General features: G+C 44.0%; 1 protein-coding gene across 2 annotated transcripts in view; it reads left to right on the forward strand.

The window, feature by feature from the left end:
• Nucleotides 1–19,243, forward strand: part of HTT (huntingtin) — a 165,542-nt gene that overhangs the window by 26,703 nt on the left and 119,596 nt on the right. For both annotated transcript variants that reach the window (XM_054486641.2, XM_063664445.1), the window contains 5 exons: nt 2,941–3,000; nt 4,469–4,548; nt 6,395–6,533; nt 14,408–14,549; nt 15,194–15,372. In XM_054486641.2, coding sequence (XP_054342616.1) covers nt 2,941–3,000; nt 4,469–4,548; nt 6,395–6,533; nt 14,408–14,549; nt 15,194–15,372 — 600 coding nt within the window. The remainder of the gene's footprint in view (nt 1–2,940; nt 3,001–4,468; nt 4,549–6,394; nt 6,534–14,407; nt 14,550–15,193; nt 15,373–19,243) is intronic.

Consider the following 19,243-nt stretch of genomic DNA (forward strand, 5'->3'; position numbering starts at 1 on the left):
AATTATTTGTAGAGATGGGATCTCGCCACGTTGCCCAGGCTGCTCTTGAACGCTTGGGCTCAAGTGATCCTCCCTCCTTGGTTTCCCAAAGTGCTGGGATCACAGGTGTGAGCCACTGTGCCTGGTCCTTGATGTTTCAGTTCTTGATATTTGATCCTCAGAGTCAGAAAATCTAAAAAGAGGGCTATCCCAGGTTGCCTTGGTTCATGGCAAATGGGACGTTAAGAGGCTCGGCAGAGAGAATATGACCAGAAACTGTTCTAATATTGGTCATTTAACGTGTAAGTATTGTTCTTTTTTGAACCTCCTTCATTTTTTTCCAGGAATTGCTGGACACAGTGGCTTGGTGTGTGTCTGAGGGCTGTAGGCCATGGCCCTAGGTTGTGGTTTTAGGTCTCAGGTGCTCTTCCTGGCTGTCTCCTTGCTTCTTTCCCATTTCCTGTCCTTTGTTTCCAGCCATTTCTCCCTTCTGCTTAAGTTTGGTGCAGCAGGGTTTGGCTGCTCTCAGATTCCTGCTTCCTCAGATGCTGTAGTTGTCAGGCCCAGCGGGCTGGCAGTGGAATCAAGATCTGGCTAGGTTTGCTCTTACTGTGGCAGAGTGGGGGCAGGCGTGGGAGAGCACGTGTGACCCCAAGCCAGGTGTAGGGAGCAAGCACAGGCATGGTCACGTAGCCTTCAGGTCCTAGACTTTGTCTTCTCATGAGTTGTGGCTGTGTGTGTATGGTGAGAACCAGGTTCTACTTAGCCCAAGAAAATGGGGACATTTTGCGTGTGGTTTCTGTAGAGAAATGCACTGGGTATCTGACATAGCCTGGCAGCATGCCTCCCTCAAGTAGGTTAGTCTCAGGCGGTGAAGCACGTGTGTCCAGCAAGAACTTCATACGTGGCATAAAGTCTCTGTTCTGTGAGGTGCTGGCAAATCACCACCACCGTCAAGAGGCTGAAGTGATTTTTGTCTAGGGAGGCAGGGAAGGCTTCCTGGAGTCAGCAGCCAGTAGGTGAAAGAGTAGATTGGAGACCTTCTTAATCATCACCGCCTCTTGTCTCGAGGGGTGCCAGGAAGCTGTGGAGGCTGAGAGGAGGAGGGAACCCATCTTATGCTGCCAGAGAATGGGACACCATGAGGGTCAGGTCAAGGGGTTGTACCTTGTTTGATAGAGAATTAGGGGCTCTTGAAGACTTTGGATGTGGTCAGGGGAGTGTATCATTTAGGAAGAGTAACCCGGTGAGGACGTGGGTTAGAGGAGGACAGAGGTGGGAGGGAGTCCAGGTGGAAGTGAGTAGGCCCAGCAGGAGTGCAGGGCCTCGAGCCAGGATGGTGGCAGGGCTGTTAGGAGAGGCAGCCACCTGTGTGTCTGCGGAAGCAGGGGCAAGAGGGAAGAGGCCAGCGGCGTGCTGCCATCACCCAGCGCCTGGCGTAGATTGTGAGAGCCCACTCCCTGCTCTTAGGAGGGCTGAGTTGTAGTTTTCTCTTATTATACAATAAGCTTGGTATTTGTTTACAAAACATTTGTAAAGCTAAGTTAAGGTTTGATAAGGCTTCTGGTTTTATTTAAGAAGTAATGTTTAAATAAATGTTTGTCCAATTTGCCTTGCTCATTTAAGGACTTTCAGTACAAACTGCAACAACAGGATTAGGATTTAAAAATTTCTGAGATGTTATTACTCCTCAGAATTTCCCAGAATGTGATCTGGTTTTGATTTTCAAGCTTGCTGACTCAGTAGGTTAACACACAAGTTTTACGAAGACCATCTCAGGCCATTTACATCAACTGCCCATGCCACGGTCAAAAAGATCATCGACTGATGTTTGGTACAGCTTCCTCCCTCTTGGGTGGGCAAGCATTTGGAAGAGAAGGCTCCCGTGGGTGAGAGTGGGGCACCAAAGTCTTCCCTGTCCCGTCCCCTAGCTTGAGAAGCCCTTCTCTATTGTGGACTTTGTGCCGTTAGCATCGTTACTGGCTTGAAGTCGACCATGTGGACATACTTTCTGGTTTAGCCTCACAAGTGAGCAAGGAGGTTGAGAGATGTGCTGTGAGGAGCGTGGGGCCCCAGCTGGCAGCGGGCTGTGGGTCAGGGGGCAGGGACCACGGGCATACCTGACAGTGAGGAGGGCCACACCTGCAGAAAGGACGCAGGACTCTGCCTCAAGAAGTGTTCTGGGCCAGAGCGAGGGTCTGTGGTTTTATAAGTACACCCACAGTGCCCAGGACCCTGCAGATGTCCAGGGCGCCGTCTCAGCCCGTGTTATCCAACAGAATATTCTGCTAGTGAAGATTAAAGATTTACTCCAGGGGCTTTAGGATTTATTATATATATATAAATCCTATATATATAATTTTTTTTTTGTTTTTGAGATGGAGTTTCACTCTTGTTGCCCAGGCTGGAGTGCAATGGCGTGATCTTGGCTCACTGCAACCTCCGCCTCCCGGGTTCAAGCAATTCTCCTGCCTCAGCCTCTCGAGTAGCTGGGATTACAGGCGCCCACCACCACACCCGGCTAATTTTTGTATTTTTTAGTAGAGATGGAGTTTCTCCATGTTGGTCAGGCTGGTCTCGAACTCCTGACCTCAGGTGATCTGCCCACCTCGGCCTCCTAAAGTGCTGGGATTACAGGCATGAGCCACCCCACCTGGCCAGGATTTATTGTATTTGGACCATCTACCATTTTAATTTTGATGTTATGTAGTATTTGATGATAATGAAAGTTAAATTGTTTTTCTTTCCATTTTTCTGTTTAAGTGAATGACCTGTGTCTAGTTTATTCAGTAACTTCCTGCATATATTTGCTTCTTTCTTTCTTAATGAATATATTCTTAATTTAGTTGCTATTATGTTTTGCTTTGCCCCAAAATTGAAATCTTAGTTTCCTTTTAGCTCGTTTTAGAACTAGTGATGGGATGTGTCTTCCATAAATAAATCTCTTGTGTTTTGTTGTAGGCTTTGATGGATTCTAATCTTCCAAGGTTACAGCTCGAGCTCTATAAGGAAATTAAAAAGGTGGGCCTTGCTTTTCTTTTTAAAAAATGTTTTAAATTTTAAATTTTTATAGGTACACGTATTTTGTAGGTACATGTAAATGTATATATTTATGGGGTGCATGAGATATTTTGATACAGGTATACAACACATAATAATCACACCATAGAAAGTTGGATATCCATCCCCTCAAGCATTTATCCTTTGTGTTACAAACAATCCAGTTACACTCTTTACTTATTTTATTTTATTTTATTTTAATTTTGAGACAGAGTCTTGCTCTTTCACCCAGGCTGGAGTACAGTGGCACGATCTTGGTTCACCAACCTCCGCCTCCTGGGTTCAACCGAACTTTGGGCTGGTCTCAAACTCTTGACCTCAGGTGATCCGCCTGCCTCAGCCTCTCAAAGTGTTGGGATTACAGGCGCGAGCCACCGCACCAGGCCTAACTGTACATTTTAAAATAACTAAAAGAGGCAGAGCACGGTGGCTCATGCCTGTAATCCCAGCATTTTGGGAGGCTGAGGCAGGTCATCACATGAGATCAGGAGTTCGAGACCAGCCTGGCCAACATGGAGAAACCCTGTCTCTACTAGAAATACAAAAATTAGCCAAGCGTGGTGGCGGGCGCCTGTAATCCTGGCTACTCGGGAGGCTGAGGTGGGAGAATCGCTTGAACCTGGAGGTGGAGGTTGCAGTGAGCCGAGATCACACCCATTCCAGCCTGGGCGACAGAGTGAGACTTCGTCTCAAAAAATAAAAATAAAAATGAAATAAAATCGGGCCGGGTGTGGTGGCTCACACCTTAGTCCCAGCACTTTGGGAAGCTGAGGCGGGTGGATGCTTGAGACCAGGAGTTTGAGACCAGCATGGGCAACATGGCAAAACGCTGTCTGTACAGAAATTAGCTGGGTGTGGTGGTGCACAACTATAGTCTCAGCTACTTGGGAGATTGAGGTGGGAGGATTAATTGAGCCTGGAAGGTTGAATCTATAGTTAGCTGAGATTGTGTCACTGCCCTTCAGCCTGGGCGACCAAGTTAGACGCTGTCTCAAAAAAAAAAAAAAATTATTATTGACTATATATTATTGCCTATAATCCCTCTGCTCTGCTATCGAATACCAGGTCTTGGGCCTTTATTTCCATCACGGAACACACTTCATTCTGTTGAGCAGCATGTGTGGAATTTCATCATTATTCAATAATTCAATGTTAGAAGGAAATGCTGTTTGGTAGACTATTGCTTTACTTTTCTTCAAAAGGTTACTCTTTATTAGATGAGATGAGAATTAAAAATGGTAACTTACTTTATATCTTTATAATTGAAGCCCACTAGACCTTAAAGTAGTTACCAGATGTTTTATGCATTTAAATGGCCTTTTCTCTAAAACTAGAAAGTAACAAGGAAAGAAAATGCTTCGTTTCTATGCAACCCTCTTGGTGACTAGTGTGTGTGACTCTTAATGCAACACTCATTGCACTCCCTCAGAATGGTGCCCCTCGGAGTTTGCGTGCTGCCCTGTGGAGGTTTGCTGAGCTGGCTCACCTGGTTCGGCCTCAGAAATGCAGGTAAGTTGTGCACTCTGCATACTGATTTTTGTCGGGGGCCAGCTGCTACTGATCCTTTATGTCTCATCTCAGATGTCATTTCAAAAGTCTGCTCTGCCCCCTCCAAATTGCAGTCGACCTTGCCCTGTTTATGTTTCCCTCATAGCACTAATCCATGTCAGAAATTGTCACGTACAGTCTATCTGCATGCTTTTTCATTTTCTATCCCACCCTTCCACAAGAGACTTATGGGATGTGTGTCCCAGGACAGCAGGGGTCTTACTGTGTTATGCTCTGTTGCAGCCCAACAGCGGTAACAGTGTCTGCACATAGTAATTGCTTAAAAGATACTTGCCAAATTTTTGAAGGTTGAGGTACCAATTTCATTATTGCTGACTATAGGAGTTATAGCAAAATATCCATTTGTCTGTTACATGAGTTAAAAATATGGTTGTTGCACTGTGAATAGTTTGGTCTAGTCAAAACAGTTGTATCTTAATGGATTGAGAAACGAAAGCAGGACCACTTTTCATCAGCTCCGTCCTTCTCCTTAACCAGCAATACATGCTGATGCTGATGTCCCATAGACCCTCAGCTCCATCCTGAGTCACTGGGAACGTGGTCTAAACCCTCACTATTAATATGAACTGAGTTTCAATAAGGATCTTATATGGGTCGGGTATAGTGGCTCATACCTGTGACCCCCGCACTTCAGGAGGCCAAGGCAGGTGGATTGCTTGACTCAGACTAGGCAACATGGTGAAACCCCGCCTCTACAAAAAATACAAAACTTAGCCAGGCATGGTGGTGCGTGCCTGTAGTCACAACCACTCGAGAGGCTGAGGTGGGAGGATCACTTGAGCCTGGGAGGTGGAGGTCGTGTTGAGCCAAGATTGCACCACTGCACTCCAGCCTGGGCAACAGAGTGAGACCAAAAAAACCAAAAACCACAAACCAGAAAAGAACTTGTATGGCTGCAGAGGTATAATCACTAAGGAAATTTCTTTTTGTATAATCTTTTTTCTTTTACTATCATTTAAAAAAATGTGTTATATTTCTGAAGCAACACATCCAGGTTCTGCACATAGCAGCCAAAGTGACCTTAAAGAATATAATTGGGTCTTGTCATTCCCTTATTTAAACTCTTGTACCCATTTCCCAGTGCCATTTAGATAGATTCCAGACTCGTCAATGGCTCTGTCACCTCAGACACTCTGCATTGATTAGTCTGATTAGAGTCAGGTTTTTCTTCCTCGTGATGGTTTTTTTTTTTTTTTTTTTCCCCTTAGTTCTCAGCGAAACAGTCACTTCCTTAGGGAGGTTTCCCCGTCACTGCCCTCTGAGGCCGTGCTTGTTGCCAGGCTCTGCCACTAGAGGGCAGGGCTGCACCACTTCCGGCACCTCGCACCCGGCCTGCCCTGTCACTCTGTATGTTGGGTGAATTCCTGTGATCTGTGACTCACTGCTCTGTGTCCTACACATTCTGCTTTTCTTCTCTCCCCACAACCCCATTTGATAATTCTCCTTTTTCAGGAAAGCTTTAAAAATTTTTGTTTTTAAAATGGTATTTTCTTGCACTATTATTTTATAATTAAAAATGAGTATTTTAAGAAGTATTATGATTTACTGCAAATAATTTTTAAACCTAGCCTTTTAGATCCTCTGTGATGATAAGAGAAATGAAAGATGTCTCCCAACACTTGAGCTTCATCCACATCTCATCCTCCTGTTCTTTCAGCTGAGTTTTGCCCATCCCATTAGGGACTGTTGGAATATAAAACTGGCTTTTCCCTAACAGGGAACAAATTGCTTCTGTTTCTCCTGAAGGAGAGCTGGAAGAATGACTTGCGTTCTTTTGCATACACAGGCCTTACCTGGTGAACCTTCTGCCGTGCCTGACTCGAACAAGCAAGAGACCTGAGGAATCAGTCCAGGAGACCTTGGCTGCAGCTGTTCCCAAAATTATGGCTTCTTTCGGCAATTTTGCAAATGACAATGAAATTAAGGTATGATTGTTGCCTCAGGTCACAAACATGCGAGTGATGCTGTGAGCGAGTCTGTGGAGGGTGAGGGCTTCTGAACAGGGAGTCCTGTGGGAGTGCTTCTTGGGGTGTGTTGTATGTCGTAATTTAGACTACCGTCATTTGTGTTATTTTTGAGGCACCTGAGGATTTCTTTCCACTTCTCATTTCTTACTGTGGGGTGAAGAGTTAAATTGGGAGATGGTTTCTAGATGCAAATTGAAAAGACATTTTTCCAGAGCAGATTGGTTTTCGGCGTACTAGAGTGACTCTTTAACGTAGCTGCGGGAAGATGACTGTGCCAGGACTGCAGGTAGGAGAAAGCTCACTGACGAGGCCTTGTGGGTCTGAACGTCCTGCAGCTATCAGGGCCTATTGGCTTCCTGTTGTGCATTCCAACAAATCATCTTCAAAACCACTTTAGTGTTTTGTTTATAATGTCCAGAAATAGTGACCCTGTCACATGCTGTACGGATTACAGGATTCTTAGCCTCTTCCTTTTTGGTGGGTCAGTCCTGGGTTTGAGCCCAAGTGGCCCTCCGGGGAGGTGATGATACATAGTGGGTAGAGTGGAATCAGATGGACTTGGATTAAGTTCTTTTCCTCTAGGCAAACTACCCAACAGCTCTAAGCTATTTCCTTCGTATTCTGAAAAATAAGCCTTAACGGGACCCATATAGGGCAATTCTGAGAGTAAAATAAAGGAATATGTGTTAGAGTGTAGCATAGTCGCCCACAGGAAGGGCTCAGATGTTAGCTGCTACTGCTCTTATTAGCGGAATGACTTGGAATAAACTGTTAGCCTCTCTCATGTTTTTTCTCTTGAGCTTCGAAGTTTTCTTGTTAATACTAAGGAGATATTCAAACTAGTCATGGGGGTTTGGAGTGACGAAGGGAGATGATGAATCTAAAGAATTTAGTGTAATAATTCCTGATGCTCAGTAAATGGTAGTTTCTGCTGCTGTTATTTTTATTACCATCTCTTTGGAATAGGAGTAGGTGCTCCTTTGTGGTCAGAGGCTGTGAGAGCTCCACAGCACCAGTTTGCCCATCTGTATGCTGGGGTCTGTTGAAGGCAGTTCCCTCTGTGATATCTCTGGCTGTCAGAGCTCAGATGATAGATGGTATTTTTGTACTCTTAGTTCTCATCATTTTCATGATTTCGATCACCATTTGAGTATGATGATGCTAACACTTTGTTGAACGTAGAGTCTGTTAATTACTTCCTTCCTGAACCTTTGCCATTTAAACAGATCTGTTCTGCTACCTCTCTGCTCATTTATGGTTATTCAAATTTATTATCAAGAGCCTGGTACAGTGGCTTGTGCCTATAATTGTAGCTACTTGGGAGGCTGAGGTAGGAGGATTGCTTGAGGCCAGGAGTTTGAGACTAGTCTGGGCAACATGGTGAGACCCTATCTCTAAAAAAACTGAAAAAAAAATTAGCTGGGCATAATGGCACATGCCTGTGGTCCTAGCTACTCAGGAGGCTCGCTTGAGCCCAGGAGTTGGAGTTCGAGGCTACACTGAGCTGTGATTGTGCCACCACACTCTAGCATGGGTGGCAAAACAAGATGCCATTTCTTAAAAAAAAAAAAAAAAAAAAAAAAAGTATTATCAATGAAATTCAGTAGTACCAACAGGATTATAAACAAAGATAGTAGTTCCCTTCCTACTTTTTCTCTTAATCCTTGTGTCTCACAGGCAAACATAACTCTTAGTATTTCTTCCAATATTTACTTCCATGTTTCTTTCTTTCTTTCTTTCTTTTTTTTTTTTTGAGAAAGTTTTGCTCTTGTTGCCAAGGCTGGAGTGTGCAATGACGCAATCTTGGCTCACCACAACCTCTGTCTCCTGAGTTCAAGCGATTCTCCTGCCTTAGCCTCCTGAGTAGCTGGGATTACAGGCATGCACCACCACGCTTGGCTAATTTTGTATTTTTAGTAGAGATGGGGTTTCTCCGGGTTGGTCAGACTGGTCTTGAACTCCTGACCTCAGGTGATCCTCCCACCTCAGCCTCCCAAAGTGCTGGGATTATAGGCGTGAGCCACCGCACCCAGCAACTTCCACATTTCTAAATAACATGCTTCTACTGCTATTTTTTTTTTTTTCAATTTTAGACATTTTTTACTTTCACTATAGTTCTGTCAGAATTCAGTGTGTACGTTATTATGCCTAAGTAAATAGTCATGGTTGGTTATGTATTATATTTCTTTGATTGTATTTCTTATTTGATGAGAAAGCTGTGTTTTTTGCTCTGGGTTCAAACTGGAGAGAGGACCTGGAGAGGAGGAGGAGGAGGACAGACGAAGTTGGTGACTGTACCTTCCTGGCCATAGCTGGCTTCTCAGCACCCTGGGAACTGCTGATCACCTACTCACAGGCCAGGCCCCTATCGACGTTCTAGGTGACCCAGTGCTGGGGACGGGGGGGCCACCTGCAAGGTCTAATCATGGAGGTGGGGGCTACAGTGTTGGCTTGTGCTGGGGCCAGCATCCTTAGGAGGGCATCTTAGAGGTGGAGGAGACAGCTGCCCACTTCTTGACTGGGGCCTTCAGCAGCGCCAGCTTCTTGGGCAGGCTGGTGCTGGCTTTCATCAACATGTCGTGTTCAGTCTTCTTCCAGATCCTGACTTCTAGGTTCACCTTTCCTCAGACCCTGGTTCCTTTCAGAGGCCATTGCTGCTGCCTAGCTCTTTGCTGGCTTGTGCCTTGATTATATGTCTTTGTACAACTTTTTGTTTTCCTGGAGTTAATCTTCACATCTGTTTTCTTGGAGTTAATTGTTACCTCTATATTGCTTGCTTATTATTCTTTGGCCTTTTTGTCTTCTCACACCTTCCAACTTCTTTGTAAAATGTGTTTAGTACAATTTTTCATGACAGGTAGTTTACTGAATCAGTTTTTCCCCAGTGTGGTCACCCATCTTGAGTTATCCAGCTCTCTGCCCCAGTCTGGGCAGGTTGATCTTCAGGTCTGTTGTACACTTGTATGCTAGGACTTCTCTTTGCCATTAGCCTGGAATTTCCTTGCAGTTCTCCCGTTGGATGCCCAGTTCCTGGATGCCATATGTTTTTCTATCCTCTAGTAGCTTCCTGAGAGAAGATGAATGGGAGGTAAATTGTATGAGGTTTTGCATTCATAAAAATGCCATTTTTTTCCTGTACACTTGGCTGGGTATAGTGTTCTGGGGTAGAAATCATTTTCCCTCAGAAATTCGAAGTCTTTGCCCTGTTGTCTTAAAGTCTCCAACGTGATCCGATTTCTTAACCTATGAATGTGCTTTTCTCTGGAAGCTTTCCATTTTTGGGGAGGTGAAGTGCTAGTTACTTAGTAGGCCTTTTAATTTGGAAACTTATATCCCTTCAGTTCTGGGAAAATTTTCTTACATTTCTCTGAGAAGTTCTTGCCTTTTATTTTCTGTATTCTCTCCTGAAATTGGTTAGTTGGATGTTGGTCCTCCTAGATTGACTCACATCTTACCTTTTTCTTTTCTTTTTCTGGTACTTTTTAGATATCCATCTCAAACTCTTCTATTCAGTGTTATGTTTTTAACTTCTTTCTTTTCTTTGTCTCTTGATGGGGTCTTGCTCTGTTGCCCGGGTTGCGGTGCAGTGGTGTGATCATAGCTCACTGCAGCCTCAAACTCCTGGGCTCAAGCAGCCATTCTGCCTCCCCCTCCTAAGTAGTTAGGACTACAGGTATGCACCACCACGTCCAACTATTTTCTTTCCTTTTTTTTTTTTTTTTTTTTTGAGATGGAGTCCCACTGTGTCACCCAGGCTAGAGTGCAGTGGTGCGATTTTGGCTCACTTAAGCCTCTGCCTCCCAGGTTCAAGCAATTCTCTTGCCTTAGCCTCCCAAGTAGCTGGGATTACAGGCGTGCACCACCATGCCTGGCTAATTTTTGTATTTTTAGTAGAGCTGGAGTTTCACCATGTTGGCCAGGCTGGTCTCGAACGCCTGACCTCAGGCGATCCGCCTGCGTCAGCCTCCCAAAGTGCTGGGATTACAGGTGTGAGCCCATCATTAGATCTTTAAATACCAGTATCTATAAGTCTTTTCCTCTTGAGTCAGCTAGTATCCCTGGAAGGAAATTATTCATTTTCCTGCTTGGAGGCTATAGGCTTGGCTGTGTTTATCCTGCAACTGGGGACTGGAAGGGGACTGACAGTGTTGCTGGTCAGGGTGCCCTCTTACTTTTTGTTTTCTGTGTGCATCGCACGTCTGTCCTCAGCTATGTAAACACCTCTTGATATTATCCCTCTCAATCTTTGCTGGAGGTGGGGGAGGGGCTGCTTCCTGGGCTGCCTTGGATTGGAGGGAAGACCTCAAGTGAGTGGGTGGGAATTTGTCCAAGGAGCCATGAGACCAGCCACCGTTTCACCCTCTCCATCCCTCCACTTTCAGATGTATGCGGTGCCTCCAAAGCCCGAACTCTTCTTGGAGTCTGTGGCTTGAATAAGCTTGCTTTTTGCTGGTATCCCTCCTACCCTCCCCCGTCCCCAGCAAAGCTTGCATTTGAACGTCTTCCTATGGGCTAACAAATCAGTCAGTTATGTAGCTCTTGTTACTTTTTAGCTTCCAAAGTTTTGTTGACACCCATAGTCTGCTAATGTCCCTGTTCTGTTCTTTCTGTCCGTGTAAATCTATGCTTTACACAACTTCTTTACGTGATTTTTGTGGGGTTTCTGGGTAGCAGAGCTTCACATGTTCAATCCAGCATGTTGGATTAGAAGTCTCCCGCCCTCTGGTGTATTCTTATTCTCAAAATTACCTGCCAAACACTGATACTCTTTGTTTTTCCTTTTCCTGACAGGAGATGTACATACCATACAGGACAGAAATCACTAGTGTATCCCTTGATGAATAACCACAAAGTGAACTTACCCTCGTAACACCACCCAGGCCAGGACAGAATATTACCAAGCACTCAGAAGCCTCTCCCCCGTCCCCCCGTCACTGCTCCTGCCTTCCTCCCCAAGGTCATGACTGTCCTGGCTTCTAATTCCAGAGTCTGTTTTTAAATTCTGTTTACATAGACCATGTATTATGTGTTCTTTTTGTCTGGTTTATTTTGCTCGACATTAAGTTCATGAGCATCTTCTATATTATCATGTGTATTAGTTTTCCTGTAGTTTTAGGAGCTTCATAGCATTCCATTGTAGGGATATACCACAGTTTATTGGTTGTATTATCACTGGGTTGTTTCTAGTTCTTGGCTATTGCGAGCAGTGCTGCTGTGACCACTCTTAGGTGTGTCTTTTGGAGCACATGTGCAGGTTTCCATCATGCACAGCTAGAGGTGGAGTTGTTGGGTGATAGGGTGTGTGCATCTCAGCTGCAGTAGAAACTGCCAAATAGCTTTCCTGAGTGCTTGTACCAGCTCACCCTTTTGCCACTGTGTATGGGGACTCCAGGAGCTCTGGTCCTCGCTAGCACTTGGAATTGCTGATGCTTTTACTTTTAGCCTTCCTGATGGGTATTTTCTGGAATCACATTATGACTTTAATTTCCACTCCTTAAAGTACCCTTGGCTCTGAAGTTTAATGATTAATGCATCTCTTCCCTTTTGAGGTACTCTTACAGGTGTGTTGTGCATGTGTTAAACAGTGGCGCTATCTATTCTACAATAGAGTGTACCTCCTCCCTGTTTGAACAGTTGTAGCATGGCCTCGGGGCCTCCTGTTAGCTGCCTTGGAGAAGGGATTCTTGGGATTGTAGAGATTAGACCTGAGGAGGCCCCTTGGAGCTCTCAGACTAAATTTTATTCTTTTTTATTCCAAACTATTTAAGCTTACCATGTGCTGACTCATCATAATAATGAGTAGCTCTCATTGTGCTTGTATATTTGGACTAATAGAATGATTTTTTTTTTTTTTTGGAGACAGAGTCTTGCTCTGTTGCCTAGGCTGTTGTGCAGTGGCACAATCTCAGCTCACTGCAGCCTCCACCTCCCAGGTTCAAGTGATTCTTGTGCCTCAGCTTCTCGAGTAGCTGAGACTGCAGGTGCGTACCACCATGCCTGGCTAATGTTTGTATTTTTAGTAGAGACGGAGTTTCACCATGTTGGCCAGGTTCGTCTCAAACTCCTGACCTCAAGTGATCTGCCCGCTTCAGCCTCCTGAAGTGCTGGGATTACAGGTGTGAGCCACTGAGCCTGGCCAAAGTAGTTTTTTAAGATGTTAGTATCTTTTCTTGCAGCTAAAAAAGTTTGTCAGAGATAATTCTACTTTATTCTCCAGGTGGTTTCTGAGGGAGAAATTGGAGGCAGTAAGCCACTGGGGGAGTCCTGTGGCTGGGGGGTGGGGTAGTCCTGTGGCTTAGTGTAGGGGAGTCCTGTGGCTCAGTGTGGGGGAGTCCTGTGGCTGGCAAGGGGAGAAGTCCTGTGGCTGGGTTGTGGGGGAGTCCTGTGGCTGGGGTCTCATCCTGTGCCTAACAGTGTCCAGAGGTGCCGAGACCAGCTTGGTCGGGGAGACCCTAACCCAGCAGTGCTAGAGGAATTAAAGACACACACACAGAAATATAGAGGTGTGAAGTGGGAAATCGGGGTCTCACAGCCTTTAGAGCTGAGAGCCCTGAACAGAGATTTACCCACGTTTATTAACAGCAAACCAGTCATTAGCATTGTTTCTATAGATGTTAAATTAACTAAAGGTATTCCTTATGGGAAACAAAGGGTTGGGCCGAATTAAAGGAATAGGTTGGGCTAGTTAACCGCAGCAGGAGCATGTCCTTAAGGCACAGATCGCTCATGCTATTGTTTGTGACTTAAGAATGCCTTTAAGCGGTTTTCCACCCTGGGTGGGCCAGATGTTCCTTGCCCTCATTCCCGTAAACCCACAACCTTCCAGTGTGGGCATTAGGGCCATTATGAACATGTTACAGTGCTGCAGAGATTTTGTTTATGGCCAGTTTTGGGGCCAGTTTATGGCCAGATTTTGGGGGGCCTGCTCCCAACACAGAGGTCTCGTGTAAATTCCCTGGGAGTCGATAAGCCTCAGAGAAACAGACTATGCTAACCACGCCGTGGAAGAGAAACTTATTTATAAATCAGATGCCAGTTACTAGTTTACTGGTTGTTTGCCCAGGCGTAGCTCTGACAGAGTCCCCGACTCGCAGTGATTGCTCAGTGCATGCTGAACAATGATTGGAATCAAGTCATGGCTCAGAGCATAGTTTTGAATAATGGGAAATGGATGTTCTTAAGTAACATAGTCACCAAGATAATGTGACTAGATGGGTCACCCCTTTTCAATTTTAGGATATTTTTATCAAGATTTAAATGGCCATCATTAGAATTATAGCACTTTCTCCTTTGGATTGTCCTAGAGGCCCAGTGAGAAAGTATTCCCTAATTTCTTAGGAGAACAGTTGTGGGTAGTATGCTGTCATGTCCAGTTAAATTGCAGATGTTTCCGATTGAAGATGTTCCAGTCCTGAGAACTTCATGACATTAGCAGGACTTTTACAAGCCATCTCTTAGGGTGGGGCATTTACTGTAGTTGGCTAGTACTCTTTTCTCCTTAACTTTGTCATTTGTTGATTTTTTTTTAACTGTCCCCAAATACTGTGGGCAGAGCATATCTAGAATTGAGGCCTCCACCATTGCGGAGAGGACATGGATGCTGAGCAGTCCCCTGAGTGAAGGTTATAAAGAAGCAAATAGACTACACGTGTCTGTAAACTGCTCTTGAGTGTCCCAAATTTGGGGTACTTCAATTCAGCTATAGGAAAAGCCTCAAACTGTTCATACTTTGCAAGAATTGGAAACTTCTAATTCAAGTTAAGTTTTATGTAATACATGATAAGCTTCATAGGAGCTTCATCTTCTATCTGCTTGGACTTTTGCTTCCATAGGTTTTGTTAAAGGCCTTCATAGCGAACCTGAAGTCAAGCTCCCCCACCATTCGGCGGACAGCGGCAGGATCAGCAGTGAGCATCTGCCAGCACTCAAGAAGGACACAATATTTCTATAGTTGGCTACTAAATGTGCTCTTAGGTAAGTTGGAGGCATATGAGTGGAACAGTCTCCAGCATGTACTCAAGATAGACCTTTGAAATAAATAAAACCAGATGATCCCTCAGCTTCTAGACCAGGCTATTTGGCACTGGTTGATTGAATGTGAACTGCACTGGGGCTGCTGTGAGCCTGCATGGGTCTCTGTGACCCTGCAGATGCAGCTGTGCCCAGGAACACCTAGCTGGGTGGTGGGTGTGGGCTGGTGTGAGCCCTGTCTCACCCAGGGCCTGGCCCTCCGTCTGTGCTGGCCATGACTACGGTGAGTCTGTGAGGCTTGAGACTGTGCCTCGGGTTCCTGTGGGTTCTCTGTAGGTCAGTTGACAGTTTCTCCTGTTGTTTGGGTAACTGTGGAAATGAACACTGGCAAGTGCTGAAGCAAGCATGTGGACGTGTGATATGAAATAACGACCTGGCTTTCAAAGGCAGTGAGGCTTTCTGGAAAGGACCTTGCTAAGCTAGGGATATGGGTGTGTAGCCACTCCCAGTGGGCCTCATGGTGTACTCGTTCACAGTCATGTTTGTGCCATCTTGATCTCTCAGGATCTCTTCTTTTTTAACAAATTAAGCTGGGAATCTCCAAACAGTGAGTCAGATGTTAAGATGTCTTGCTGCCGCCCCCACAGGCTTACTGGTTCCTGTTGAGGATGAACACTCCACTCTGCTGATTCTTGGCGTGCTGCTCACCCTGAGGTATTTGGTGCCCTTGCTGCAGCAGCAGGTCAAGGACACAAGCCTGAAAGGCAGCTTTGGGGTGACACGGAAAGAAATGGAAGTCTCTCCTTCTGCAGAGCAGCTTGTCCAGGTAGGAGCACAGGGTTTACTCTAGGCCCTGCATGTGAATGACTGACATTCAAAGAACCGATTAATTTGGAAGAGAAGCGGCAGAACTGAGGGTTAGAGGTGTGGACTCTGGAGCTGTGCTGCTTGGTTCCAACCCTAGGTGCTGACCTCTAGCTGCCTTCCATCTGTATGTCACTGTCACCATGAGTCAAATGCAGGTGATGCCTCCTCAGGTGCCGTGTTACCTAAGCCTCTCAGACCGCTGCTACCCTGTTTCTAAAACCAGAGGTCACGATATGTGTTCATCCACCCAGTAAATACTGATTGAGCACCCACTGTGTGCTAGGCTCTGGGATAGGGGCTGGGTATACAATGGTGAGTATTTCAGCTGCAGCCTCTGCCCCGTGGAGCCTGTGGCCTAGCACATTGGTCTAGGCAGGGTGGTATATGCTCACTCAAGGAGATAGGGACGTGGTCGTTTGGGGTGTCGGAACAAAATGTTGGAACTTCTCTTTCCAATGCAGAGAAACCTTGCAGTAATTCTAATGTACTGTGATTGGCAGTTGACTTCAGTTCTTTGTAGCACGCTTACTCAGGTTATTTCACTAACTGTGTAACAATGCAGCCTCATTTTAAGCAACTGGATTTTTTGAACTTTACTTAAAATGTTATTCAGGGATTTTATTGTGCTTAATGTGTGCCATTTAGCTAAATTTTGTAGGATGCGAAATTGTAAGTGGCTTAAAATCATTCTTACATAGAATCATGAATTGAAGATAATGCTAATAATTTAAGCACTGAGTTAGGTAGTGTTTGTAAAGTGCTTAGAATGCTTCCCGGCACATATTAAGGCCATGTAAGTGCTGCGTGTTGATAAACAGCTGAGCAAAAGTGGACTCTTAAGAAAGTATTGGGGCTGAGAGTTCTGTTCCAAACCAGCTGCCCTTTGGTTATTTTTCAGAATAAAAGCAGAGTCTCATGGGATATGACATTTATATTTCCTTCACAAAAAACACTGCTGAGTGTTTTGTTGAGTAAAAAGGGTGTAGCCATGGTAATAATACATTTAAAATATAGTTTATTTCATCTTTACCTTACCTTGTTTTTTTTTTTTTTTTAGCTAGCTTTTTATTGAGAATTCCACACATACGAAAGTATCAACTCGTGACCAGTTATATTTCATTTATAATCCTACTTCTCCCTTTTTTTATTATTTGAAAGCAAACCCCAATTATCCTCTTATTTCATCTATAAGTATTTCAGTATCTCTATAGATGAGGACTCTTCTTTATTTTTAAAACTTTATTTTTAAAATGATGGTCAGGTGCAGTGGTTTGTGCCTGTAATCCCAGAACTTTGGGAGGCCAAGGCGGGCGGATCACTTGAACCTAGGAGTTTGAGACCATCCTGGGAAACATGGTGAAACCCCATGTCTTAAAAAAAAAAATCAGCCAAGTGTGGTGATGCATGCCTGTAGTCCCAGCTACTTGGGAGGCTGGAGATGGTAGGGTCACATGAGCCTGGAAGATCGAGGCTGCAGTGAGCCATGATTGTACTACTGCACTCCATCCTGGGTGATGGAGTAAGATTCTGTCTCAAAAAAAACAAAACTCCAAAACAACGTCACAAAACAGTGCCATTGTTAGACCTGAAAATATTAAACATTTGCTACATCAAATACCCACCAACTCATTATCAGTTTTTCTCTCGACTCTTTTGGAATCAGCATCTAAATAAAATTGGTTGATAAGGATTGTAAATCTCTTTGATCAACTGGTTCCCCTCCATCCCAGTTTTTTTCCCTTAGAGTTCATTTATTGAGAAACCAGATTATTTGTCTTCTAAGTTTTCCTGTGGTCTGATATACTGCTTACATCTCCACTGTGTAAATTAACACCTTTTTCTGTTCTCTTTATTTCCTGTAAATCAATAATTGGAGGAAAGGCCTTGTCAGATTTAGTGTATATTTTATATCTGAGTTCAGTATTTCTTATATAATATTTTAAGGTAAGTGTACTCTTTTAAAAAGTATTGAGACTATATGCTCAATTTTTTTTTAACTGATGCTTTTAAGAAGACTGCTTGATCATAAAAGTTTAGAGACCATTGGTCTGTTGGGAGAAGCAAATAATTACTAAACAGTTTAGCAAGGTTGAGGTGCACATGGTGGGGCCTGGAGAAGTTCAGTCATGAGCCGTCACTTATGGGCAGGTGGAATCTGACCCGGCACAGAGTTGGGAGAAGACAGGAGCTTTATAGACAGAAAATGTGGTCTTTGCCAAGTCCCGGGAGTGAAAGGGTGAGACAGTGCTCACAACACATGAGTGTGGGTGCATAGACAGAGCAAGGGTGGGTCCTGAAAAGGCCTGCAGGCTTTCTCATAGATTAGCAAGAGTGCTGGTTATGGAGATTAGAAGGAGATCAAAACTGTGTTAAATCGGGATTGCAGTAATCCTAGAAGGACAGGGATAGAGGGTGAAGGGGAAAAAAGGATATGGATGTGAGACTTAATTGCTGATTTTCTTAAGACCTTTAATAAACGATGTGGCACATTTTTGAACTGGCAAATTCTAAACTCTAGATATGATTATCTCTATAACATATCTTACTCCATCTTCTTTTGACTAAAAACTGTTCTTAATTAAATTACTGTGAGACGTTCAATTCAGCAAATGTAGTTTGGCTAACCATATTTAATTAGAATTTAATATAATCCTAGGCCTGGCCAAACAAGCAAGTGTGGGCAAAATATTGATAATTTTAGATATGCAGGAACTCAGTTTGCTTTCCATGTGTGCTTTTCAAAAAAGAAATAAATTGAAAAATAGAGGAAGCCCTGAAATCCAAGAAGCAAACTCTCTCACCTAGGCATGCAGTAAAAGCAATTCTAGGATGATTGTTGTTCGGCGTGTAGTTCGTATTAGAAACCATTCTTCTTGAATAAATAGTATGCTTAAGAAGCTGGGCAGAGGGAAGGCATATGCGTATATTATCAACAAGGAGGGAGAAAAAGGCAATTAGTAACCAGCCATAGGAGAGCCAGCAAGATTTATAAAGGAAATTTGTGATCCAAGTATGAAGCAAAATAAGATGCAGAATAAATTTTAAGCAAGTAATAGATTACAGTAAGAGAACCCATTTGACCATTAACCTTGGGACATTCTCTTTCAAATGACGTGGAGTAGTAATGAAATATTTCTTTCTTTCTGAGTCTATGTTATTGTGACTGGACTCAGAAAGAAAGAAATATTTCATTATTGCAGTGAATAACATTTGTGAACATTATTGTTCATAAATTATGCAGTGAATAACATTTATGAACACATGATATGTAAGATACATACTGTTTATTTTTAATTAAGTTTTTTGGCTCAGCTTCTAGGCAGAGAACATTAAATGTAAATAGTGTTACCTAGTAGCATGTAAATGGAAATCTCCATAGTATGAAAGCAGTGCTGTTGCTAACAGAATTTAGGAGGGGGCAGATGAGGTGAAGGAAATGTGGGTGCTGATTTCCTTATTACATTGAGAGGAGCCAGGAGATTCTTTGTTCAAAATGGATGGCTTAAGAAGTCAAGGTATAAGCTGATTACCTAGAGCAGGTACCCACAAATGTTTTGTGTAAGGGGCCAGATAGTAAATATTTTCAGTTTTGTAGGCCATCCCAAGTCTGTGGCAACTACTCAACACTACCTTTCTAGCACGAAAGCAGCCACAGGCAGCCCATAAATGTGGCTCTATTCCGGTGAAACTTTATGTACAAAAGCAGATGCAGGCCAGACCTGACCTGTGCACCATGGTTTGCTGACCTGGGATTCAGGGGTATAGAAGTTACCATCAGAAGAGCTAAAAGTGAGACTTTTTACTTTATATTCTTCTACACTGTCTGACTT

Source organism: Pongo pygmaeus, chromosome 3, assembly GCF_028885625.2.
Source record: "Pongo pygmaeus isolate AG05252 chromosome 3, NHGRI_mPonPyg2-v2.0_pri, whole genome shotgun sequence".
Lineage (NCBI taxonomy): Eukaryota > Metazoa > Chordata > Mammalia > Primates > Hominidae > Pongo > Pongo pygmaeus.